Raw genomic sequence first — 27125 nt, forward strand, 5'->3', positions numbered from 1 at the left:
CGAAGGCATTAGCTCGTCCTCGGTGGGGCCTGTGGGGTTCGACAAGAGCTCCCGGGAGCCTCCGCGCCCCTGCAGCAGGAAGTAGGATAATTTCAATAATGAAGAGTCAGAGGGACTAGAGTAGGGCAAATAGCTGATGACTTGGCTACTTTAAAAAAACTTTTTTTTTCTCATTTTGTGTGGCAGTACTTCAATGGAAAAAGCTGTTTCGCACTCTTCTTTGAAGACCTCTCAAACGCCCTTCCAGCACCAAACGAGCTGCAAAGGGGAAACCCACTCCTTCTCTGTGCCTCAGATTCCTTATTTGTAAAAGGAGGAAAAATAGCTCAACTAACGCGAACTTTTTTTTCCCCTTCTGGATCTTTACGTCCCTGGATCCTTCCCAGTGCACAACTCTGAGAGGCGTTCTGTAGAAACCCGTCAAGCCTAAGCCGGGCTGTGTTGGTCTTGACAGAGGAGGACACAACCAAGTGAGACAGATCTGTGAGACTGCGGTTTTTTCCAGTGACTTACCCTCGGGGTGGGGCGTGTGCCCACAATTAGGTAGCCCATCAGGTATTGAACACTGGCTCTTCGCAACTCTGACCCTCAACACAGATTTGTACTGGTCTAACTTCCAAGATGGGGGAGAAGTTCTGCTGCATCCAAACTGATGGATAAATGACGCTGAAACTCAATGTGAACTTTGCCTAGTGACTGATAACGCGCCTCGGGGCCTCATTCAATTTTACGTACAGCACTTTGATGTTACCTAGTCCTTTAACATTCCAAAGCACGGCCCTCACTACTCTCTCTCTCTTTTTCTCTCTCTTAAGTAGGCTTCAGGCCCAGTGGAGGCCAACACGGGACTTGAATTCACAACCCAGAGATCAAGACCCCAGCTGAGATCAACAGCTGCTTAACTGAGCCACCCAGGTGCCCCTATTCTATCATTTTCAAATTAGGATGGCGCTCTCTGCAGCAGATGTTAAACTGACAAAGCAAGATGGTAGAAAATGAAGTCAAATTCTTGGCGAGTTCTTCAGAAAAGACCTTCACATGTGGTCTTTCCAACTGAGGGTGCTAGAAAGGTCAGTGCCTTTAGAGATGCCAAGTGATGCAGCCGTCACAATGAGGAATTTAAATACGGAGGCTCCGCCCACCACCTGTGGCCAGGCAGCTGTCATTTTCTAACTGGATGTTAATCAGGTAAGGAGGCTCCAAGGTCTCACCATCTTCATGATTGCCCACAAAAGCTAGCTAGAGAAACTTTTGGCCCAGACTTTGTGACTGTTTCAGGGAGCAAATTTCCACTCACTTTAGTTTTCCTTGCGAAAGCATCTCCTAAATCCAGATAGCTTAGAAAACCAGTGTTAATGGAAGGTCAACTTTCAGAGTTTACAAAGTCTTCCTGCTTTGCTTTTGACCTGTTATGGGCAAGTTTTGCTTTGAACTCTGCGCATCCAGTTTAAGCGCAATGGCCTCTTCAAGATAAATGATTAGAAAGGTAAGGTAAAACCAATTGCCTAGAATACTCAAGTGAGAGAAATGCTCATGATACTTGGTTTTAGTAAATTGGGCGGGATTATTTAACTTGTAGAACACCTTATACGTCAAAACACATTATACATGGTGTTTGTTAGGTCCTCTGAAGAGCCATTTCAGAAGGGGGAAGAGTGGATAATGCCCACTTATAGGGGAGGAAACAGACTTGTTCAAACACTAAGACCGCACCAGGGTCCCTGCCTACAAACCCAGGGCTCTTTCCTAAAGCGGAAAACTAGCTTCCAGCTTGGCTACAAACTTTCTAAGTGATACAGTTACATGCAAAAAAAAGATGCAGAAGAAAGCTATTTGAGCACTTAAGTTCAAAATGTGATAGGAAAGCAGTTAAGAGTTCTCCCTCAAGCAAAACTGATACAATAACCTAGGCAGATGAACTATCTGATTTCCAAATGTAACTTCCACAGAACTAATCACTTAAAAAGGGTTGGGTGTCTTTTAAGTAAATAAAAGTTATACTATTTGGATAAGACCAAATAGATGAAGTTAAAGAAGGCAGTTAATTTTAAAAGATGAAAATGAAAACACAATAGCCATTAAAAGTGGTACGGTAGATGGAAGTTTCTGCCTTTCAGGAAAAAAAAGTCAGTTTTCTTCTGAAATCGGTATTACTTCTCAGTTAATGGAGCTGAGAAGATGGCATTTAGCTTGTCCAAAGATTAAAACATTACACTTTCTTCCAAATGCAAATAAATCTTTTGCTGGTCACCAAACTCCAGAAACGGAGAAAAGTAATACTTTTCACTATTGTTTTAGCAGTCTGTACTAGAAGCCACTCCTATTGGGTAGAACTGCCTCCTCCCTTTGACATCCTTTAAAATCCTTCAAGATAAGTAGAAATAGGAACAGTAAGGAAAGAGAATCTGGGATAATACAGTATTTTACTCGTCCCACGAAAACCAATAAATCCACTGTAGAACACTGCTCTAAATAATTTTCACGTTGCCTATTCCCACTGGACAGGTGGAATGAAATACCAATCAGTGTTTTCCTTTGGTCTACTTCCCATCTAAAGAAACGAGTTTCACAGCCAGTGCATGACAGGGAAAGGTTCTATTACTAAGGAAACAGAAATGTATATCATCCACGCCTCATTCCAAAATACCCTGTCAGATTTTGCAGCTAAAGTTAGAGAACTCTGAGAAGATCTGCTTGGTTTCCATTGGGATAAAGGAAAGCAAAAGAGAGTAAAGCAAAGATACACCATTTGGAGAATAGTCCTAGATGATACAGAATCTGAAACAGGCTCTAGGTTCTGAGCTGTCAGCACAGAGCCCAACACAGGGTTTGAACTCCTGGACCGTGAGATCATGACCTGAGCTGAAGTCAGACGCCCAACTGACTGAGCCACCCAGGTGCTCCCTTTTTTTTTTAATTAAAAAAATTTTTTTTTCTTTTTAATGTTTATTTTTGAGAGAGTGTGAGCCAGGGAGGGGCAGAGAGAGGGAGACACAATGATACCTTACATTTTTAAAGTGGTATAGTTTATAAGAGAATTTTACACATTACCTCTTAGTGTTGACCTACCTATGGAGTAGGAAAGAAAATAATTACTATCCTTACTTTCTAGGAAGAGGAACAGAACAGAGACTCAAAGAGGCTAGTGACTTGCCCAAAGTCAAGCGCTTAGTATTGATTTTGCTGGCACTAAAGCCAGTCTTTATCTTCCCGGCCAGTGCCTGTTTTGTCATTGCTAAGCGCCCAGGCAATGCAGAAAAGGAGGGCTTAATGGTTTTCCAGTGTGTGACAGTCAACAATATTCTCCCATTTATAGGAGAAAGAGATAATGGTGCCTTAACTAAAGAGGGGGGACTTTGAGGAGCCCGTTAATAATATATATGGCTCTAAAAATAGAAAACATTCTAAAAATAACTGGTAACAACTAAGGGATTAATATCAAGGCCAACTCTTTTGAAGGAAAAGCATTTCAGTGCTGACTTCTGTGGAACAGAAAGAACACTTCTATGGGCTTATACTTTTAATAGGGCAACCCCAGAAAAGTAAAGGCGGCACTCTGAGATTTTTGTCAATTAGTTTAATATATGTCCATAGGTAGTTCATATGAATGCTTAAATTACAAAATTAGCTGCCATGGTCCAAATGTGTGGGACTTTAAGAAAGCTTTTATTAATCAAAAGATAGCTAAGCATATCAACTTTGATTTCTAAAACCTATTTTAAACTTTGTAAAACAAGGCTAATTCTAGAATTCTATAGCATTAAAGTAATTAAATGTTATTTTTGTTATTTTAATAACTTAATTTCATGAACTGTTAAAAAAAATATTACATTTGCATCTCCCAGTTTACACATTTCTGCATTAACTTAGAGAAAAACCCATGTGGAAAGTTTCCATGCAGTTACAAAGGCAGCAGCACATACTGTTTTCACAGCAACTTGTTATTGCCTAAGAACACACCTGTACATAAAGCATCAACAAAAAAATATCCACCCACCCCTCTCCCACCAAAAAAACCCAACCTTTTCCCATCCCCAGCAAAAATTACCTGGTACAAGCAGTGACTTAAAAAATGCTTTCTTAGTAGGAAGCATTTATAAAATGCAGAAATCTGAACAAGCTAAATGCTCGTGCAGATAGATGGGCCTCTCCTCAAAGAGTTCCTTCCTCAAGAGGCAGAAAGAACTCTCAATAGTTTAGGAAAGCTCATTTTTAAAAGTATATTTATGCATATTCATGGCTATTTCTTTGAAAGAACATACCCAGCCTCAACTGTGGAAGAAATAAAAGCAGAAGGAGAAGCAAAGGGACACAGCCATACACAGAGAATAGAGCTTCTCTATGAACATCCAATAGTTTGCAACAACCAAGAAGGAAAAACATGTGTGACTTCACATAGACCACTGATCTGATCTAGGTGAAGCAGTTAATTTTTCATGCATTTGTTACTCAAGGAAAACATACACCCACTTAAATACAGCATTCACATTATCATTAGCTCATGGTATCAGGTAAGGAAGAAACTGTGCTCCTGTACTACCTATCCTTAGAATTTTCCATGTACATGTAAGTATCCTAAACCCTATAGATATAACACTGTCATCAGCACCTCCCACCTACAAAACATACATTGAACTACATTATGTTTTGAGTCCCTGAAATTGCACTACCACATATAGTGTTCTAAATTTTACTTTTTTATAAGGTTAATGTACACACAGAAGAAAACACCAAGCAATGTTTATTGTGCAATTCCAATAGTTATTTGTGGAATCTTGGTTTAGAGTCAGTCTTCATAGCCTTTGCAACTACCCAGTTTAAACAAAAAGCAACAATCTAATTATATATCTATAAACTTCATGATATTTCTTCAAACATCAAAGCACCTAAAAGCACTGATGATTTGTGTTATAATTTTAAAAATATTTTAACACTACACAAATCTTATATATTCCTTTCATAAAATAATCAAAATAATTTGGTTATTTTGGACGAGAATTACAGAAACAGAGTCCTTCCCTTGCATCTATAACCTCTGTAAAACTCCAAAAACAGAACAGATGATGAAATAAGGATTTCTTAGTCATTGGGAGTGTTTGGACTTTAAGATGAGAAAGGGACTGGTATTTTTTGTTCTCTGTGAATTCAGAGCTTCCAGGTGGCACCAGGACTCAGATCTCTGGGATGACTTACATGGCTTTCACTTTGATTTGTTTCATTTTCATTTGCTTCTTCTCTAATTTCTTTTGCTCACGCCTCAAGGCAGCTTCCTAGAAAAAAAAAAAAAGGGAATCTAAAGTTCTAAGCACACACAAAAAAATCAAAACTAGAATACTGACTATATTATTATTCAAAAACCTAGGCTTGTACCATAAATACATTTGAAAAAATAGTTATAAAAATTCCTTATATCTATGGTGGTTAAAGAAAATTAGCTTGAATGAAGTAAAGGTAACTCAAATCTCAAATTAGAAAGAAATTAAACACTACGTTTAAGCAGCCTTAAAGCAGCGTTTAAGCAGTAAATCAGAATATTGACTTTTCCTATACTCGGGAAACACCAAACTTAACTTTATCATCACATTTACGTGTATCTGCCAAGGATTTGTACTGCAGTTCAGAAACCTTAAGATCTTGTTTGTTCAGGCTAACAGAGATGTTAATTGTGCATCTCTTATTAGCATAGATGTTAAACCTAAGCACAATATTTCGATGTGTGATGTTCAATTGGGAATTTTTATCCTATTTTTATTTAGGAATTACGAGGTTAGATAGAAAGAGAAAAAGAAGCTCCAACACCTTATTTTGGTGGTAAAACGTCACTGGTTATATTACCTGTACGGAGGGAAACCTTAGAGGCCAAGCCAAAGTATGACTTCACTGTTGGTTACTAGGGGTCACAACTGATTAAAGATTATTTCATATGTAATCTCAAACTTAATATTTTTAGAGGTTTGGGGTAGAAATGTGCTGAGAAATATACTCCCCTATTGGTATAGGATTGAGAAGATATGGAATAGGGAAAACAGAAGCACGTAGTATGGACAGTTATTGACAGCATAACAAATTACATCTCAAAGGGTGATTTGTAAAATTGGTGGTTGGGAACTTTTGACTATGTTAGGTTTCAACATTAGATAAGGAAAAACTATTTACCATTGCAGCAGTGGGAAGCTTGAATGTTTATCCAAACATAGCTGTGCTATTGTGTAAGTACCCCAAAGAACCGAACCATCATTGTTAACACTGCTTTTATTTTAATGTTCATTTATTTATTTTGAGGAGAGTGAGTGACAGAATCCCAAGCAGGCTCTGTGCTGTCAATGCAGAGCCTGATGTGTGGCTCAATCTCATGACGGCAAAAGCAACGACTTGAGCTGGTATCAGGAGTCGGACACTTAACCAACTGAGCCACCCAGTGTCCCGTTAACACTGCTTTTATAGGAAAACAAAATCAAATGAAAAATGGTGGAAAGAATAAAATGGGAGGAGGCCTGTGGTATCCTGGAGACTGTACTCAATGGCATTAATGACACCACTGCAACTGCAGTGCCCCTCAGCAGCCTCACTGCTTCTTGGCAGCAGGTCTCCTTCATTCTAAGGATTTTCTTCAGTTCTCGAGATTATACTCATTAGAATTCACATCTCCCAGAACTTTATTCTCTCTCTTTTTTTTGACCAGCATTCACAAGGTTTAAAATTTAGAGCTGGACTATGGCATCTTATTTCAAAAAAAATGTGAGACTGTGCTGATGTTTAAAACATACCACAACCTATAAAGCTCTTGAGTTTGAGATTTTGGTTACATACAAAATAGAAAACAAAAATACAAACAAAATATTAGAATTGTCTAATTCTATAATCAAATTAAAATCTCATAAAACAAGATGTATTTGGACCACATGCTGGCTTCCATTAAAATTCCTAATTTCTTTCTACTTAAGTTAGGTGTTTGGCTTGAAAAATCATAGTGGAACTTTCAAAATGGGATTGTGCTGGGGAAAGGATCATTTATATCATCCTCCAGGATCACAGACTCAATCTAAGATGGTTTGAAAAAGGAAGGATAATTATTCTCCTTTATAGTGCTATCAAGTAACTAATAATATCCCAAGTACATGAGAAAATGCTAAACCTTTAAGTCTGTGTACATTCCTACACAGAATTACCTTAACAGTCAATATGGCACAATAGGTATCCTAATAAATCCTAGTTTTACCACTAAGCAGGGAGAAGAAAAGTCTTACCTCCAGCCTGCGCTGTTTCTCAGGATCTTCCTCATTCATGATTCGCTCCTTCTCTGCTCTTTTCTTTTCCTCACGCCGAGACTGTGCAGCTTCCTGTCTTTGCACATGTGTTAGCTTCAGGAAGTTTTCTTCTACTCGAGCTCTGTTTTTATCTGCTTTTTGTTTGCCCTTTTCCCCAAGAAACAAAGTGTTTCATAAGAAATCCATTTCAATCCATTTCAAGTCCCCTTTAGTATTCTTTTACTTTCTTTTTCTTAAGTTGGTTATTTTGAGAGAGAGAGGCAGAGAAGGAGCTGTCAGCCGCAGAGACCAACGTGAGGCTCAATCCCACAAACCACAAGATCATGACCTGAGCTGAGATCAAGAGTCAGACACTCAACCCACTGAGCCACCCAGACGACCGTTAGTATTTTTTTAAAAACTATTCCCATTTAGTACTTTCAAGTCAACTAGCAAACTAGCAAAGATATAATCACTGAAATCATTGCTCACTGACTCCCCTGGGGGGAAAATAACAATAAAAGGTGCCAACTTATAATAAAGGCTGTGGGTCTTACCTCTCTGTTGAGTCGGAACTTTTGGCTTTATCGATAGAATAAATCACCATGTTCATCAAGGGTAGCAAAGCCTCCATATCCTTTGGGTAAGTGTTACCTGAGCCAGGCACTGGAAAACAAAGCCATTTACCTATTGAGTTAATGGCAGCATTAATACTTCTGGGTCACCCAACTCTGGTGGTTTTTTTGTTTTGTTTTGTTTTGTTTTAAATAGGCTCCTTTCTCCTTAGTGTCTTAGGCAGCTAAAATGCAGCAGGAAAAAACAAATTAAAATAAATAAAAGGATCTCTTATTGAAGAAACCCAAAAACCAAAAAGCAGGCATGGAGGTAATTTTAAGGTAAGTTTTTGTGGCTTTTAGGAGGGAACAATACTCTCCTTAAGATCGTCTCACAGAAAATGAAGAACTCAGGCTAAGCACAGAACACTTACCATTAAATGTAAACAATAGTGTCCTTTTAGTGTCAGGTAGCTTTAAAGGCTGACCTTCCCTGTCATAAAAGAAAGCTATTTTAGAACATAAGAAAGATACTTCCATTCACATAAGTCACGCAATTCACTTAGATGATCAGATACCTGCAAATAATCAGCACAGTATTTGGCTTGGCATCCCAAAGTTGAATAGAATCTCAAAGCCTGAAGGAGCTTTACAGATCCCCTGGTCCACTCGTCTATCTAATGGACGCATTCCCAAGTCATCTTCATTGTACACCTGGGAATTCCAGTGATGCTCCCCAGGCGGGATATATTCCTCTTACCTGGGGAGCCAGAAATGAGCTTGTATTAAGTATGAGGCCCGCATTTTAAAGAATATGTTTACTTATTTGATGGATTTTTTTTTATTTATTTTTTATTTATTTATTTTTTTTAATTTTTTTTTCAACGTTATTATTTATTTTTGGGACAGAGAGAGACAGAGCATGAACGGGGAAGGGGCAGAGAGAGAGGGAGACACAGAATTGGAAACAGGCTCCAGGCTCTGAGCCATCAGCCCAGAGCCTGATGCGGGGCTCGAACTCACGGACCGTGAGATCGTGACCTGGCTGAAGTCGGACGCTTAAACCGACTGCGCCACCCAGGCGCCCCTGATTTTTATGTTTTACTTCCAAACTTCTATCTTCCTATAATGAAACATCTTATTTTTGAGTCAGGGCTCAGAATAAATTTATAAATGACCTACTATAGCATACAGAATTTAGTTCCTACTCACCAAAGATCCTTTGTAATCTTGACTATCAACCCTCCTCTCTTCCCCCACACATAAAGGCTCCATGAAGGTCACAATGTGATACTTTGCCCACAGTGTTGTTACTAAGTTGAGCAAGCAAGGATGATGCAATACTATCCAGAGCATAAGGACCTGAATAATTTTGACACGCAACTAAATCTGGATTGGCTTTTAACCCAACTCCATAGTTATGAGAGAGAAGCCCCTAACCAAAAATTTAGGTCAGAACCATTCTACACCAAGGGTAAACTTAAATGAGTATGCGCTCCTGAGACAGGATGTGATTTCAACAAATTCGGGTCCTGAATGTGAACATTCAAACAGTATTACTCTAAAGCCAGAAACTCTTATCACATTGACAGCATCTGATAATATACACGAAAGAATACAATCACTGAACTATTCAAAGAAGGAAGCCAGAAAGGGCCATGAACTATAAAATGCAGAGACTTGCAATCAAACATAAGTCAAACATCACAGATTCATATTAGAAATTAAAAAAGGAAAGAACAAATCTCGACTACAAAGGACAAGAGATTAGCAATTACATTTTCTTAGTATTGCCATTCTGTAAGATTATCATACACCTCACTGAGCGGCTGGTGCATACATTCGGTGACACACAGCAAACTGGGAGGCTTGTCTCCCATAGGTTTTCAGTTACCTTCATGACACATGCAGTCCAAGCAAAGGAAAACTTAGGATGCCTGTCATCAACTTCCCTCATTCGACAAGAAAAACTGCAGAAGCACCTTGTGGGTGTTTCAACACAGAAAGCTAGCGGGGACAGTTAATTTCAATATTTTTATCTCATACGTACTCTTGCATAATTTTTGGACCAGAGAACTGGTCTGAAAAATGAACGGATTCAATCTTGTCAGCATAGTGAGTAAGAAAGTGAACCATCTGAAATAAAGAAAAAAAATTTTTTTTTATGTAGGGTTTGATGCATTTCCCTTTTTTTCATAAAGATATTCACTTTTTAATCATCCTTACTTTTTCAAAATGGCATTAAGGTTAAAGCTTTTAAAAAATGAAATTTAAGATAAGGGATGTCTATGATGAAAATAGCATCTTTCTTTGGTCATACCAATGATTGAATTTCTTATTGAACAGCTGAAAATACATCTCAAAATAATGTTCCAAACAAGAATGAAAGCATGAAGATAAAATCTAAAATAGTTTCAGGGGAGTCTTCATAAGCACATCAACTTGAACTTACATGAGAACTGTCTTTAAGCTACTCCGTGTTTTTAAGATACTGAGATGTGCTACTACCATTCCACAATCAATAGAAAAAAAAAATGGACTAAATGCCATGGTGATAAGGATTAATATTGTAGTCCTTTTACAAAAAACTTGAAAGCCACTAGCAATCCTAGGAATAACTTGCTCTTGGTTTAGAGAGATTTACTTGACTAATCAAGCTATCTTTTTTGACGAAACTAATCTATTGCTTAAAGAAGGTATTTTAATGTTTTTGAGGGAAAGGAATAGCATTGTCATAAAGTGAAGGACTTGTGACCTGTAAATGCTGAGGTCTGCAAATGTTATGTCTTCTATTGCATTTACCTTTGTATCCATCATTCCCTCCGTGACTTCTCCCATCTCTGACAGGATGGCCAAGGAGTCTGGCAGTCCATACTTTGCTCCAGACTTAGGTTTGTCGCTACAGAACTCACTCTAGAGGAAGAAGTAATTGAAGATAAGATATGACATTTTATTATAAACAAACTTTCTTTCTCAAGAGAGTATGTTCTGACCTCTTTCAAAGTGGTGCTTAACGATTCAAGTGATATGATTAAATACCCTATGCCCTCAAGTTGAATGTCTATGTAATAAAGAGGGACAGTTTTACATGTATTTAGTTGGAACAACATACCAGATCCTGCATCTCCTTCTGGAGTCGCACCAAGGCTTTCCGAGTGCCAACAGCAAATACATAGGTATCCATGTCTTCATCGTTCATGGTTACTTTTATTTGCTTTAAAAACAATTACAAAACTCACCTGTTAGTTTCCTATGATAGCCCCCAAGATTCCCACCCCTTGGTGTGTACATCCTCCCCTTGAATGGGAGGAACCTGTGAAAATGATGGATATCATTCCCATGATTATGTTGTGTCGTGTGGCAGAAGGTTGCTGATTAGATGACCGAGTTAGTCAAAAGGGACTTTATCCTGGAATGATCTAACCAAGTGAGCCCTCAACTCAAAAGGGACAGGGCCCTAGTTGAAGAAAAAAGTTGAAGTGGGAAAGGGCTTATGGGGGGAACCATGTGCCAAAGACTGCAGAATGGCCTTTAGGAGCTGAATGGTTTCCAGTTGGCAACAGTAGGAAACTGGGAACTTAACAACCATGGGGACATGACTTCTGCCAACCACCTATTTTTTTTTTCAATGTTTATTTATTTATTTGGGACAGAGAGAGACAGAGCATGAACGGGGGAGGGGCAGAGAGAGAGGGAGACACAGAATCGGAAACAGGCTCCAGGCTCTGAGCGGTCAGCACAGAGCCCGACGCGGGGCTTGAACTCACGGACCGTGAGATCATGACCTGGGCTGAAGTCGGACGCTTAACCGACTGCGCCACCCAGGCGCCCCATGCCAACCACCTAAATGACCCTGAGAAGAGGACCCCATGCTCTAGAACTTCAAGTTGCCGAACATTTAGATTTTCTGGGAGGGCAGTACAATCCAAAGAGAGCCTGGAAGCTCTGCACACCACCTCCACCCCCACACCTTACCTGATGCCTCTCTTCCATGTGGCTATTCCTGAATAGATTTCATTTTTAAATAATCTCCATATCCAACCATGGGTCTTGAACTCACAACCCCAAGATCAAGAGTCCCATGCTCTACCAACTGAGCCAAGGAACTCTTGATTTATAGCCAGGTAATCAGAAGTACGATGGCCTGGGACTTGCAACTGGCATCTGAAGTGCGAGCAGTCTTATGGCACTGAGATTTTTTAACTTGTGGAATCTGGCACTAACTCCAAGTATACAGTATCAGAAGTGAATAGAACTGAATTGCTGGACATAAACAGCTGGTATCTGGACAATCAGAGAATTGCTTGTTCATGTTGGAAAATACCACAGAGATAGGTAAATAGTTTTTAATAAACTGCATTGGACCAGGGAGATAAACTAAAAAAACCTAAAGAGTCTGGTATGATAAAACATGACACTATTTGTCATGTTAATCATATTTTAAAACGTCTGGGCCAAAAATGATCAGTATTTCGAAGGGAAGTGTTAGTACAGAAATATAGCAAAGACCTGGCAAGATGGCAGCTATAAAAGGAAAGATTTTCTGCTTTTCCATTGTTGAGCAGAAATTACACAAACAACACCTTAAAAAAAAACAAACAAACCCAGGAAAAGGACTAAAAAATATAGAAAATCATGTTTGGTGAGGCTGTTTATCTTTGCAGAAAAAAAGGGATAAAATGATTGCTGGCTGAGGGAAAAGAGATTAAATCTACCTCAGGGAAGAACTGAAAAGGATTAAAACAACACTCTAAAGAAGAATTTCCACAAAAAGATAGCTGAAGATGCAGCAAAATTTCCTCCTTTCTACCTAATCAGATGGTAACTAGTAGGAGAAAGAATGACAGGACTCTTAACTGATGAGTCTCTAAAAATTAGTAGATTGAACAATCAGTGGCCATATTAGAAAAATTAAATGAATAAAAGATAGGTTTGCAACTAAAAATGAGACCTTTAAAATGAGTTTCAAGCCAATGACCTCCCCCCCCGGCCCCCCAGCAAGTTCTGTGCCCAATGTGGGACTTGAACTCACAACCCCAATATCAAGAGTCATACACTCCAGACTGAGCCAGCCAAGTACCCCAATCCAATGACATTTCAAAGTATCTAATTATATTACTTATACAGCAATTGTTAACCAAATACTGCTTTGTATTTTGACATATATGCAGCCATTTCTTGTTCTACTAGTATATATGAGAGACTGTATTTTTTTATATTTTGGATTCTTGTAGCATTGGGAGGCAGCACTTACTTATTGAATGAATGGAGAGGGGGGAATGTGGCATTTTTGACAAAGGACACAATCTGCAGATCAACATGTTGATTTAAATAAAGGGAAGAAGGTATACCAAACAATAAGGTCCCCAGATCACAATTTAAGCTCATTCAGCCAAAGACGTATTATTTGAAGCAAAAAATATTTGAAAAGAAACCCATCTTGCTGTCAAGATAAAAGCATACACCAGACACAGAGTAAGACATGAGGGCAAACTGTCTGTGACAACTATACCCCCCCCCCCCCCAATCATCCAGGCTGACTCAGCAAACCTACCTAGTGATACAGTATTATCTCCTTCCCTACAAAAAGCACATGTTCCCACTTCTCACAGTTGGCACCCTAAGTAGAAGGTAATCTGTTGAAATAGAAAAAGGTCCATTTTTGGCAAGGGATACAAGTTGCCTGAAATTCAAACAGAATCCAGGCAAGGAATGGAATAGACTCTAAGAAGTTAAGAATTCAATGTATACATAGAAAACTATTAAAAATACATACCACTTGATCACTCACTGGTCTCATCATCCGGGCCAGGACATTCAATAAGTCTTGTCTCTTGAGGAACTGAGAAAACAAGGGAATAGTTGCAACTTTTATTACTATAAAGAAAAGACCTTGAGAGGGGAATCACATGTTTTATCAAATATACTCTACATTTACCAGTTAGTAGAAAGATGATTTTTAGACCTAATTTAGTCAAAAAAGAAAGGATAAGACACTGAATTTGGGCTTGGAATCATACTGGAGAAAAATTAAAGATATACATTGTACCAGAAATTCTGTACTTACCCTCAGCTGGATAAGCATCCCTTCACAGCACACTCGACCAGAACACCACAGATTGTAGATATGTTCATTCTCCTGGTTCAGCTTTCCTGTGCTTGTGGCTTCTTTGTTAGTTCCATCATCCCCTAGGGGTAAACCCACTTAATGTGATTCACTGAGAATGTTGGGGCCTAATCACCACATCTTCCTCCATTCTGACCCCCAAATGATCATACCTTTAGTGAAGCAATACTTTGCTATCTTATAGAACTCTTCTTTGGACATATGTTACAACAGATGGGCATCATTCCTTTTAATATTCTTTATTGTCTCCACCAAAAAAAACTAGACTCCAGGGTGCCTGGCTGGCTCAGTTGGTAGAGCATGCAACTCTTCATCTTGGGGTTGTGAGTTCGAGCCCCATGTTGGGTGTAGAGATTACTTAAAAATATAATCTTAAAGGGGCACCTGGGTGGCTCAGTCAGTTAAGCCTCTGACTCTTGGTTTCAGCTCAGGTCATGATCTCACAGGCTCTGCACGGACAGCATGGAACCTGCTTAGGATTCTCTCTCCTCCTCTTTCTGCCCCTCCCCTGCTTGCTCTCTCTCTTTCAAAATAAATAAACTTAAAAAAAAATTTTTTTTTAAATTATGGACTCAAGATGACTTATTAATGATGATCTGATTGGAATATAAATGCCTCAGAACTAGATACAAAATGGAGCAAAGTCAGTTTAAATGTCTGTCAAAAGTTAAAACTAACAAAAAAGAAACTCCTATGCAGTAAATAAAAAATACCATTAATACAAACTATTCACCACTCCCTCTTGTGTATCCTATGGATTAACTTTAACCAAATTTGCTTTTCCAACAGCAACATGGTAACATTGGCATTGAGTTGTATTTTAGATCTAGAAAGACCTCAAATTCCAATCATTTCCTCCCTTCATTTAATCCATTAAGTGTACAAAAGAAATTGCTCGACCTCACAAGGTAAAGCAGACTGACACACCAAATGAAAACACATGAGGGGAAGTGGAAGGCATTAAAGGCTGTTTATTTTTTTTCCTAATTTCCAAGTCAAAAAGTACTCTGAAATACTATGGTACAGTGGAGAGAGCACAGACTTTGAAAGCAGGTAGACTATGTTCTAGTATCATGTTGCAATGTACTAGCTTAGACAAATTGTAACATTCTTGGACTTTAGTTCCTCTAGAAAACAGAAACTGTTTCCAAATAAGTGTTGTTACAAGGATTAAATAAGAAACAATGTATGCAAAGGACCTAATATAACAAAAAGGCAATCTGCTAAAGAGCTGAGCAGATAGATACTTACTTGCTTACTGAAAGGAAACAAAGTTTGAAAGGTCAAACTGAGGTGAAGGTGGGTTGAGTTCACTTTACTCTCTAGGCCACACAAGTCCAGGGGTTCCTCTAAGGTACTTTAGTACGTACCTTCTCAGTGGACCCAAAACTAAAGTTCCCAGAACTTGAGGGAATTCTAAGGGATTTCTAATTTCTAAAAGATGAACTGAAAGCATTTATCAAGCTACCTAAAATGTCAAAATTCCTTACTGACTAATGAAAAATTAGAAAATTACTTCATAAATGCAATTAATTCAGTACATGCAACCTAATAAAAATGGGATCCTTGAGGAAAAAAAAGCATCCTCTTCAGCAGTCCATGAAAGCAGTTAGAGGCTTATACTGAGGGCAACAAAGAGTTCTTACCAGGTGGTGTTCGAGCATGCAGCTGGATTTGTATTGGCCCAACTTACCTACTAAGGTAAAGTTGCTCTCCAGAAGCTCTCTATGAGTGTTAAACCAGGCTTGGGCAAGGCGGCTGTTTTTATTCTTCCCGATGATATAATTCATGATGTAGGCGAGCAGACCAGTTACCATCAAAATTTCTAGATAATAACTCTCCCAACTGTTCTGGAGGTGTGCAGGAACCTAAAGATGAACAATCATTCCATTTAATGTTGGCTGAGGCTGAAGGAGATGGAGTCCATCCAACTCATGGGATAAAGGAGAATAAAAAAACCCATAAAGAGAAGTGGATAATTTAGATAACTGTCATTGATCATGGTTATACTTTGAAAAATATGCCCATTTTGTTTTCTAGGTCAGCCTCAAAAAGATTCTTTAAGGAAATGTGAGAACAATCAAACAGAATGAAAAGCTGGAAAGCCCTCTGTATTAAACTTGATTCTGAGTCCCACCCCAAAAAATCCAGTTTCTAGTCTTACCATTCCTCGATAAATAAACCTAGGAGGGCCAGAATAAGAACATAGGGGTTGCTTCTCTAGGTGTGGTTTTATCAGAAGAATTGATGACAAACTCTTTCACAGCTCCCACCGTTACATCAACACCAGCTACATGTCACTAGTTATATTTCTGGGATTAATGACAACCAGATATTTTGTTGGTTAGTTTGGAATTCAGAATCCTGTATACCTACATCAACAATTGTTATTGGGTCTTTATTTTTGCTAGAAGAAGTGTCCGGTTTGTCTTCATAACCTTCAAATTCTTCATCATCATATGGCTCACTCTCCGTATCTCCCTCCTACAAAAACGAGGCACAATCTGTTTCCCCCTACAAATGTGGCCAGCAATTGCATCTCATTTTTGTAGGCAGTATTTGTAGAGGAAAACAGAACATGTAAGCAGCAGCACATGTTTGTAACAAATGATAACTCTCCGTGCATTTCAACTCTGATACAATTCCCACCCACACATGGTATTCACTACCCCTTCCAGCCAGGCTCTCCATAGGAGAAAAATACAATCCATTCTTCCATCAATGTAAAAGGTGGGAACCTACCAAAAACATTTAGAAGAGTTCCACCTACCAAACAAAAATAAAGATACCAGAGGGTAAGATATCACTCCCTAGATGTGGTGTTACCTTTTTTTTTTTTTTTTAAACGTTTATTTATTTTTGAGAGAGAGGGAGTGTCTCACTCTGTCTCTACAGAGTGAGAGCGGGAAAGGGGCAGAGAGAGGGAGACACAAAATCTGAAGCAGGCTCCATTCTCTGAGATGTCAGCACAGAGCCCGACACGGGGCTTGAACTCACAGACCATGAGATCATGACCTGAGCTGAAGTCAGACGCTTAACTGACTGAGCTACCCAGGCACCCCTGGGTGTTACTTTTAATGTCTAGGGGAAGTGTCAGTTACAAATTTTCCCATGCTTTCACTTTCCTAAGACATCAAGAAAAAGAACTTCACCTGGGTATCTGCATCTTCAAAGTCTCCTTCTTGGTTTTCATCCTGCCCTTCCAACTCCACGGTGGTCTCATCTTCATCATCTTCAGTAGTTATCACCCGTTGAGGAGATTCAGTAATAGAATCTTCTGTGACATCTTCAAATTCAGCAAAGTCATTATCATCATATTCCACTATGTCTTCCTCATCCTCAAAATCATCAAATTTGGCTTCAGAGACACTCCCAAACACCAAAAGGACAACACAGAAAGCAAGGAAGGCTTTCATTGCACCTTAAAAATGAGTTAAAAAAAAACAAAAAACAAAAACCCTTAATGGACAGCCATTCTGCACATACCAAATTTTGTAATAAAAAATACATCTATGATTCTCTCCTGCTTTAAAAAAATTTAATACTATTCATTTCAAATAGTGTTATATAAAGAGCAATGGTGAGGGTCAAGAGATCTGGGTACTAGTCTGGACTGTGTCACTACTTATCTGTTAAATCCTGGACAAGTCGTTTAATTTCTTTAGGTTGGTTTCCATTAACACTGGGTATTAAGTTTTGTTTTGTTTTGTTTTGTTTTGTTTTGTTTTGTTTTGTTTTGTTTTTGAGAGCCTATAAAGCTTTATATAGGAACTGGGAAGTGGTATAATGAAATAAGAATGAGATCCAACTATTGATCTATTAGCAGTAATACATGGATAGAAAAGCTACTCATCCTTAGATCAACTGTGTGTGTATCCAGATATCTGAACATCAATAATCAAAGCACATGTTTAATATACAAAAGTTCTAGGCCCTGTCCTAAAGGCTTTACAAAAAGCAACTAATTTAATCCTCATAACAACCCTTTGAGGAAAGTAACATATTAACATCCCCATTTCACAGACAAGTAAAAGGAGGCAGAGTAACACAACTAGTTACGCTAAGTAACACAACTACCAAGTGGCATAGAGCTATGATTTGATCCCAGTTATGTCTCCAGAATCCCTACCATATGAACCACTTCTCAAGTGGCTTCTCAAATGTAGGCCAGTGACTATGATTTTTATATCACTTACTTAAAGTAGTAATTAAATAAATAGAATTAAATTCATCAGTATTTCACAGCTTTCTAAAAAGAACACTAGATGTTCCACCACCCAAATAAGTTTCTGAACCAACAAATAAAATGAAATCAGATCTGTGACAAAAATGTGCCAAATGATATGAAAACATAGAGGACAATGAAATCATCTTATCAAACAGGTAAGGCTTTACCAAAAAAAGGAGAACATTTGATCTAGAGTTTGAAAAGTAGTTAGATTTAAACCATCAAATCTATTTAGGCTGTACTTCCAGTCCTCATCTCTCATCTAAACACCAGCCCTATAGCACCAATTTTCTAACAGACACATCCATTTTCATATCCTACAGACTTTTTTTCTGTACAAGGTCAAATAATAAACATTTTAGGCTCTGTGAACAACATATTGGTCTCAATTGCATATTCTTTTTTAAAACAACCCTTTAAAAATGCAAAAAAAAAAAAAAACCCAAAAAACCAAAAAAAAAAAAAAAACCATTTTTATTTAATAGGCTATACAGAAACAGTCTGCCTCTCAGGCTGCAGTCTGATTACTGCCTGACGATCATCTCAAAATCAACAGGTACCTGAATTTCTCCATTAATATCAATCCCATTTTTCCAGTCTTAACTTGTTGAAAAGAGTGACATATCTAATCCTTGTGTTTCCTTCTTTGGTTCCCAAAGTCACCATGATAATCCAAGTTACCATCACCTGCTGAACAATCAAAGTATTATCCTAAATGGTCTCCCCATCTCAACTCGCTCCCTACTTCTCTTACCAAAAAAACTGTATCATCTTCCTAAAATACAACTTTTGTTACCTAAGAATTCAATAACCACCAAAGGCTAACAAATTCCTGCAGAATATTATAAACTCCTCTGGCTTTTACTGCTTTTCAGAAGATGATCCTACCATATCTAATCAAATTACCCTCATTGAACATATCACCACATCAGATTAACTATGGCAAGAGAAGTAAAACATGATTCCTGAATAATCATATATTTGCATGATACTTTAGCTTCAAGGATATGTGTTACAATATTATGATAGTAAAAAATTTGCAACTCTTAGGTTAAACTATGGACACATACAAAAAATAAATTTACTTTTTGTCCGTTAAAAATCATTACAAATAGGGCACCTGGGTGGCTCAGTCCGTTAGGTGTCCGGCTCTCCATTTCCACTCAGGTCATGAGCCCCACATTGGGCTCTGTACTGATGGTGCAGAGCCTGCTTGGGATTCTTCTCTCTCCCTCTCTCCCTACCCCTCCCCTGCTCACACACTCTCTTTCAAAAAAATAAACAAAAAATCGTTACAAATGAAGCGAGAAACCTGTTGTTTTAGAAGCACATACACAAAACCAAAAAGGTTCAGAAGGACATAAATATAGGTAATTATTTTGTATGGTAAGATAATGAGCATTTTGCCTTTACTTTTTCTTTTTTTCCTATGATGTGTTTTTGTAAAAAAAATTCTCTTAAAAACTAAAAGCATGGTTCCTGCATGAAAGAAGGTGCTGCAGACTATGGAACAGCTATATCACAGACTCCTGAAATAATGTCTTTTAAAGTCTGGTATGATAGAGCATTGGGTTTGTAGACCCAAGTCAGAGAAATTAGGCTGAAAGGACAGCAGGAGCCAGATCATGATGGTCCTTATTTAAATACCACACTAAGAAGTCTGGATAATTAGAATCACCTAAAGGATTTAGGTAGGAGTGGCACTATCAGATTTGCAAGTTAACCCTGACAGCTCATATACAGGAAGAATTGGAAAAGTAGAAGTGTTGAGATAGTCAGATAAGATTGAACTGGCAGTGGTATTGGGAATGAAGTGGAAAACAGATTTGACAGATACTAAGAATTATACATGTCAGCATACAGTGACGGGATGTAGGGAATGTGGGAAAGGAAAATCTGGGTGATCCCAAATTTTGGCTTGATTCCTAGCCAGACAAAGTCATCCTTGAGATAAAGAAAAAAGCGGGAGGGGGAAGACAATAAATTAAATTTACTACCTGTTGAAAAGTCTGGAGTATGTTCAGGCAGTATGTTAGATGATTAACATTTATCTCTTGATTTTCACAAAATCCCTACAAAAAGTATAACTTATTTTAGAGAGGGAGAAAAGGAAGTATTTGAAATACTTATATTGTGTAAGTATTGTATATAATACTTATATAAGTATTTCAAATACTTATATTTGAAATATAAGTCTGGAGTTCAGCATACAAGTCTAAGATGCAAACAGAGACGGTGCAGGAATGGATGAGATCACCAGGGAGTATTAAGAGTTAGGTTTAAAAAAAAAGCACCAGGACACCTGGGTGGCTCAGTTGTTAAGCATCCAATATCAGCTCAGGTCATGATCTCATGGTTCATGGGTTCAAGCCCCGCTGACAGCTCAGAGCCTGGCGCCGATTCAGATTCTGTCTCCCTGTCTCTCTGCCCCTCCCCCACTTATAAACATTAAAAAAAATTTTTTTTAAAGCACCAAAAACTCTTGAAACATATCATTACAGCTAAGAACTGGAATGGGAAAGTAAGGAATGGTTAGAGAAAAAGAAGAAACTCTGGTCAAAGAGGTAACATAGAAATCAAAAGGAGAAGTATATTTCTAAGAAGGAAACAGAGCTCAGTTTCAATTGCTGCAGAAAGTTCAAGTAAGATATGGACCAGAAATTTCCAAATGCTAACAATGAAATCATTATTGGCAACTGCAGGGAAGTGGTTAGGATGAAAATCAGAATGCAGGGAGTTTAGTACTAACAGGGTGAGTGGTGGCAAAAGGGAGTATGCACAACTCTTCTTTTTTTTTTTTAAATGTTTATTTATTTTTGAAAGGAGAGTGTGAGCAGGGGAGGGGCAGAGGGAGAGAGGGAGACACAGAATCTGAAGCAGGCTCCAGGCTCTGAGCTGCAGACAGAGCCTGACACGGGGCTTGAACCCATGCACTGCGAGATTATGACCTGAGCCAAAGTTAGATGCTTTATCGACTGAGCCACCCAGGTGTCCCGATGCACTACTCTTTCAAGGTGCTCTGGGACAGTGAATATTCTATATCTCATATTTACAACACTGTAAATTCTTTTTTTTTTTTAAGTAGGCTCCATGCCCAACATGGGGCTTGAACTCATGACCCTGAGATTAAGAGTCTCATGCTCTTGTGACTGAGCCACCAAGGTGCCCCAACAACACTGTAAATTATTAAAGGAATCAGTTCAATCAAAGGTTATTGCCTAATACCTTGCAATGCAAGGCTGCTCAAGAAATATACTCAGAACTGAACAAAGTTCATAAAATTTGAAAGGCACAAATGATTTGAGAAATGCCATAAAGGACAGGCTAATCCTTTCCAATATCTGATCTTTAAAGTTAGCACCAGGGGACATTTTATGGAAAAACATAGTTGCCTTCTCAACACCAACCTCAAAAGAGGTTTGTGATGTGTCTCCAAACATTGTTAGCTTCCTTTAATTATCTTTATTATAGTCAAAATTGGAAGAAATATGAAAAAGAGTATGTACTTTGGTGGAGTTACATTTAGTTTAAAACATCAGCCCTACCATTTACAAGTCATATGATCTTAAACTAATTACTTAAAATTCCCTGTTCCTCACATACAAAAAAGGGATATCCATTCACTACATGCCTCATAGGGCTGTAGTTGCTATTACAGGAGATATGTGCCTGGCACATGTAAAGTATTCATTAAATACTAGTTCTCATTATTTCCTTCCCCTGTGCCTTAGGAACACCCTTTAAGATTTAAAAACCTTAACTTTTAGTGCTTCCCTTTTCAGATCCCAGTTTTATACTTTTTCAAATAGAAGCAAATAAAGATTAACATTAGCATAGTCAACTTGCTTAACTGCCAAAAAGTCTGATCATTTCCAATTGAACTTCCACTTAGAATGTTCACACCATAGAAACATTTGAAGAAAACTCAGCACTGTAACAAGCCGCCTCAAGGTTATTTAGGTTAAAATTATCCAAGTCACTTATACCTTGGCCTTCCCTCTGAGAAGTTTCTCAGCTGCACCTGTCATTTCATTTCTCAAAAGCACAACTCCCTGCCAGGCCACCCAGTCCTGAGAGTCCTGGGGCAGGGAACACAAGCACTAACAAGTCTGATTTGATTATCTCCTGCTAGCTCACCCGGTAGTCTCTCCAAAACTGGATCTGGACTTAAAAACCAAAGAGGAAGAAGTGGAGAAATCACTCCTTGTTGTCGTTTCAGATTAGGCCTTTCTGACAACTGCCAGACTATGAGACTTCTGGAAAACATGCAGACATTCCCGTGTCTCTTTACACCCGTTGGATAAAAATACTTTTATGTTAGAAATGGCCACAGAAATTGTTGCTTCTGTTAAACCACCAGGGTTTTTTCCATGGAGAGTCAATTCATCCCAACGGCCATACTCCATTCTTCCTGCTGCACACTTTAAGCTTCCTGTAACTTTGCCCTTCTAGTTGGCATCTGCCCACAGCTCTGCGGGTAAGTTCTCAAAAACCGTTAAAATCACTCCAACCTCGAAGACCAAAAGAAAATGGGCTTTGGTGTGGGCAAAGTTTGTCTTTTGTTTTTAAGGTCAGCAGAGGTGAGAAGGAGCGATCCATGTCACCCTGAGCCTGACAGGGGGGTTGGGTGGGAATCAGGACCGGAGTAGGCCACGCAACTTAAAAGTCACCGCTCGGTCCGGCCCGGCCCCACCGACTAACGCGTCATGGCCCGTTTCCTACCTGTACCGGCGGCTAGAACCTAGCCAAGCGCTCCTACAGCCGTCGTTTCTCCGCCCGGCCGCCACCTGCGCGATCACCGAGATTTCACCACTCCCGATCCCTCTAGGACACAGCCGTACCAGGTAGCTCAGTCACGCTGAGCCACTCTTCACGTACCCTCCGCTATCCGTTACGTAGAATGCGTGCGGACTGTCCGCGCCTGCGCGCAGTTGGGGAGCGGGGGCGGGACGCAGCCTCGGGAACCGCGCGAGACCTCCTCCTCCCCCGCCCAGCTGAGACAAGGTGGGGCTGCTGGGAAAATTACATAATCCCGGCCCCCTGGCCGGAACCGCCCACGCTGTTCCCAACCCTCTCCACTAGGGTTCAAATTGTCATCACTCTGAGCTGGTGCTCCGGAAGCTAAAGGTGGCCATGCTCTATGGGACCACGTGGCTAGAGGCATGCAGAGAAATGTTGCCTAGGTCGTATTTAAAAAGGACCAGAGTTTAGGGAGTCCACAATTTTATGTATAAGTAGTTTCCGCCCAAGGCCTTTTCTTGAGATTTCTAGGCGGCTATCACTGCTACGCTTTCTTCACCCGTAGGCCCACTTCTCGGGCTACAAGCACTGCCCCCCTCAAAGCATCAGTGTCCGGAGAGTGAAATTCTGCGAGGCGTTCTGGAGCTTTAAGGTCCGGAGCCCGCGGCGCCTTCCGGGAACCGTAGCCCGAGGCTCCGCCTTCCGGCCCGCTCTCTCTGCACTGCGCATGTCAGCTTTGCATTCCCCTCCCCCCGGTCAGCAACGGGCCGAGAAGCGGCGGCGGCGGAGGCGGCGGCGGCGGTGGTGAAGGGGGCGGAGAGGAAGGAGCGCGGCGGACGCGGCCTGGACCGCGCGTCCTCTGGCCTTGGGATTCTCCGCGTCGGCGGTAGTATCAGCTGCCGCTGCAGCCAAAGCAGCAGGTCTGTGCGAGGAGGTTCTGGACTCAGGGTCGCTACCCCTCGGGGCCATTGGAGGCAACTGCGGGGCCTAGCGAGGGCCAGGGAACCGCGGCCTCGCTTAACAAAGAGTCTGCGGAGCTTTGGGGCACCGGAGACCCAGGGGGCCGGGAGGGGTGGGAGTGCGAGGCCGAGGCCTCTAGGGGTCCTCCCCAACCTCGTTGCCCTCCCACGGCTCCCGCTTCTCCCGTAACTCTCATTCTGGCCCAGTTGGCGGCTTTCCTGAGGCGGCGCCCGCCCGTCCTGCTAAGAAAGGGATTTGCAGGGTGCCGGTCTCTGGGCAGGGATAGCCACAAGGAGGGTTCTTACCCAAGTCGGCAGCACTTGGCAGATGCAAGCCTCCAAATCGGGGAGACCCGATAGGCAAAAGTTGCCAAATCGGAAGACAGAAACAGTGATCTTTGTGCAGCCTTGAGTACATCACTATCGTCGCACAAACTTTTTTGCGGCCTACTTAAGAGCTTATCTGATGCGAGTAAATAATTTATGTGGAGTTGCAAGCATACACACCAATACTATAAGGAGGAACTATCCTACCAGTCGAGTATTTGGGGGAATCCTAGCTTTCCTTATTACCTTAGTGGTGATTCCCCCTTTGCTCCTCAGTTGTTTAGGTGGTCATTTAATTTTCTCTAGTTGTATATTGGGTTTTTTTGGAAATGATATCTTTATGTCCATTCTCCATATGCACGCCCTGGAGCTCCTAAAGGGCAGATATTATGTCTTAATTCACTTGAACTTTCCAGAACCAAGCTCAGTTCTGGCACATAGGAGGTGAACAATATGTGTTTCATACAAAAATTAAATTTTAGACTTTCAGCGGTGGGAGGGGAAAAGTATGTTGTATGTTCCTTTACCTAGAAGGGGAATTATATGGCCTAATCTGCAGTTCATTCAAGGAATATTTTTATTGACATTTGCTGCGTGCCTGTTTTCTAGCACTGTTCTACGTCTGTGACCCTTGCCGTCCTGCGTCTTACTTTATAGTGGGGGGAAGAGAGATAATAAATAAATAAGTAAATTATACTGTATGTTAGAAGATGATTATGGATTTAGGCTTAAAAAGGGGGGGGGCTAGAAAGAAGGTTGGGGAGGCATTGCATTTTGAAATAGGGCGGTCAGGGAGATCAGTACAAACAAGCTGATATTTAAGTAGATGAGGGAGTGAGCCCAGTAGTATCTGGGGAAAGGAGGGTTCCAGGCAGAGGGAACAGCAAGTGTAAAGACCTTGAAGAGGACAATGCTGGCCTGTTAGAGGAACAGTTAGAAGACCATTGTGCTTTGGACCACTGTGAGCAAAGGAGTAGTAGGAGAGAAGGTCAGGGAGGATCTGGAGGAGGAGCGCCAGAACAACTAGGAACTCTTAGGCTGTTATGAGGATTTCACTTTATCTCTGCCTGAGTTGGGAATCATCTGAGGCTTTTGAGCAGAGGAGTGGTATGATCTGACTTACGTTGTTACAATTTATTGTAATTCACAGAGAAATGAATTTCTTTATTTTCTAATTTTATCAAATTCATATGATCATCTTAGTTTTTTTAAGCTAACGGAGAGGGAAAAAAGGCTTCCAGAATAAATGTAACCAGAATTTACTCGTATTTGGCTTTAGAAGAATATGAAGAAATTCTTGGGTTTTGTATAGATTCTAATTTAAGAATGTATAGTGCCCAGTGTATAGTGTGTGAGATGTTCTCAGGGCAGATTATTAGAGTGGATGCAAATCGTCACTAGAGGTTTCTCCAATTCCAGAAACAGATGATAAGTAACATGGTTTTATAATCAATTGTTTTGTAGTCCACTGTTGTTAAAAGTCATTTAGATCAGATCTTATTTTTCACCATTGCCCAAAACATGTACCCTAGCCAAATTATCTTCCTTATGTCCCACGCTTATTCTGCCTTTGCTTATTCTTCCTAACCTTGGCTATATCTAGCTTTCCTCCTTAAAATGTTTTCTTTCTTCACACTTCTCTAATCAGCTTGCATCTTTCTGTGCCTGGGGTTCTAGCTGTCTTATGAAGCCATCCCCACTTGCCAGCTCTTCGTGATCTCTGACATCTTCAGTGTCTTGTGGCACTTGTATGGGATCCCTGAGTTGAAAGAGATTAGAGAACTGTGGCTTGATATTCTCCATTTACCAGTGGAGAAATTGACTTCTGGAGAAATAATAATAATAATGATAAACATGATGGCTAATACATATTGTGCACCTACTATGTGCCAAGCTTTCTTGTAAGTGTATTTTTCTGTATGAACTCAATTTTTCATACCAACCCTGTCAAGTAGGTGATATTCTCACTATCTTATAGGCCCAGAGAAGCCAAATGACTTTTTTGAGGTTCACATCAAGTTAGTGGCAAAGCTAGAGTTTGTGAACATATTCTGGTTGCATAGTCTGTGCTACTTTACGATGCTGTTACGATTTTCTACTAAGTCAGCATTTTATTACCTAGAACCATACCAAGTGAGACTTTATGCTGTCTTTAGTTTTTCTCCTTGGGACTCCTGCATATTGAATAAACATGAATAATGAGTACATATTGTGGAAAAGAAAAGAGATAAAAAATGAGTAAGTCAGCTTCTTCACCTATAAAACTTGTAACTTGGAGTTGGTGAGAGAAAGAGCACTAATAGTTATGATTAAATATTGGGTGTTTTAAGACTAGAAAAGGAGTTTAAGCAATGAGCTACCACTTCTCTGGGGGAGTTGTATTCATGTCATAGGTTCTAGAAGTTGGTATGTGAGATGGGCTTTGAAGGAGAAGACTTAGGTAGGTATAAGTGAGAGATTTGGTGGGGAAGGAATTGGTTTTCTGGGAACACTGCTTGGTTTTCTGGGAACACTGATGCATGCATGAAAACCCTGGGAGATATGAATGGTGAAGTATATAGTTTGTTGCCACAATGGAGAGTCTCATTCCAGCTTGATTGACTAACTGTGGAGAGCTACTGAACTGAAGGGAATGACAGAATGAGAAATGCGGCAGGAAGGTTCGGGGTCAGGATCTGGAAAAACCTGGAAGAGGGTTTTTTCTAAGCATTGGCCCACCGAAAGTCATATGACTTTCCCTAGTTCCACACTATTAACAGACCAAAGGAGGTGAAAATTCATTTTCTCTTTTGCTATGTATCTCTCATTTTTTTTATACTTTAGCACATAGACATTTTCCATAGCTTACGGAATATTTGCTGGTTGTAGATACATTCTCTATATGTACGTCACCAAGAATTTTCCAATAAAACAGACATTCTTAGAATAGTAGAGTTGAGGGGG

At 39.9% G+C, this 27125-nt stretch overlaps 2 protein-coding genes and 1 long non-coding RNA gene across 3 annotated transcripts in view; 2 read left to right on the top strand and 1 right to left on the bottom strand.

The window, feature by feature from the left end:
* The window catches only part of LOC115501042, a 27244-nt gene extending 26403 nt beyond the window's left edge, over window positions 1–841 (top strand). The window contains exon 5 of the long non-coding RNA XR_003964712.1: window positions 187–841. This is a non-coding gene — a long non-coding RNA (uncharacterized LOC115501042). The remainder of the gene's footprint in view (window positions 1–186) is intronic.
* Window positions 842–3562: 2721 nt separating this feature from the next.
* Window positions 3563–23063, bottom strand: CCDC47 (coiled-coil domain containing 47). The gene is given in 14 exon segments (XM_030295884.1): window positions 3563–5270; window positions 7248–7415; window positions 7805–7827; window positions 7830–7913; window positions 8236–8294; window positions 9852–9937; window positions 10604–10714; window positions 10914–11015; window positions 13578–13643; window positions 13869–13990; window positions 15622–15796; window positions 16305–16412; window positions 17081–17349; window positions 22879–23063. Coding segments are annotated over 13 exon segments (1449 nt in total). The 5' UTR covers window positions 17345–17349; window positions 22879–23063; the 3' UTR covers window positions 3563–5189.
* A 599-nt stretch (window positions 23064–23662) lies between these two features.
* DDX42 (DEAD-box helicase 42) overlaps window positions 23663–27125 on the top strand; it is a 38872-nt gene continuing 35409 nt past the window's right edge. Inside the window, exon 1 of the mRNA XM_030295879.2 lies at window positions 23663–23816. The gene's annotated coding sequence lies outside the window, so the exon portion shown is untranslated. The remainder of the gene's footprint in view (window positions 23817–27125) is intronic.

The sequence above is a fragment of the Lynx canadensis genome, chromosome E1 (genome assembly GCF_007474595.2).
Source record: "Lynx canadensis isolate LIC74 chromosome E1, mLynCan4.pri.v2, whole genome shotgun sequence".
NCBI lineage: Eukaryota > Metazoa > Chordata > Mammalia > Carnivora > Felidae > Lynx > Lynx canadensis.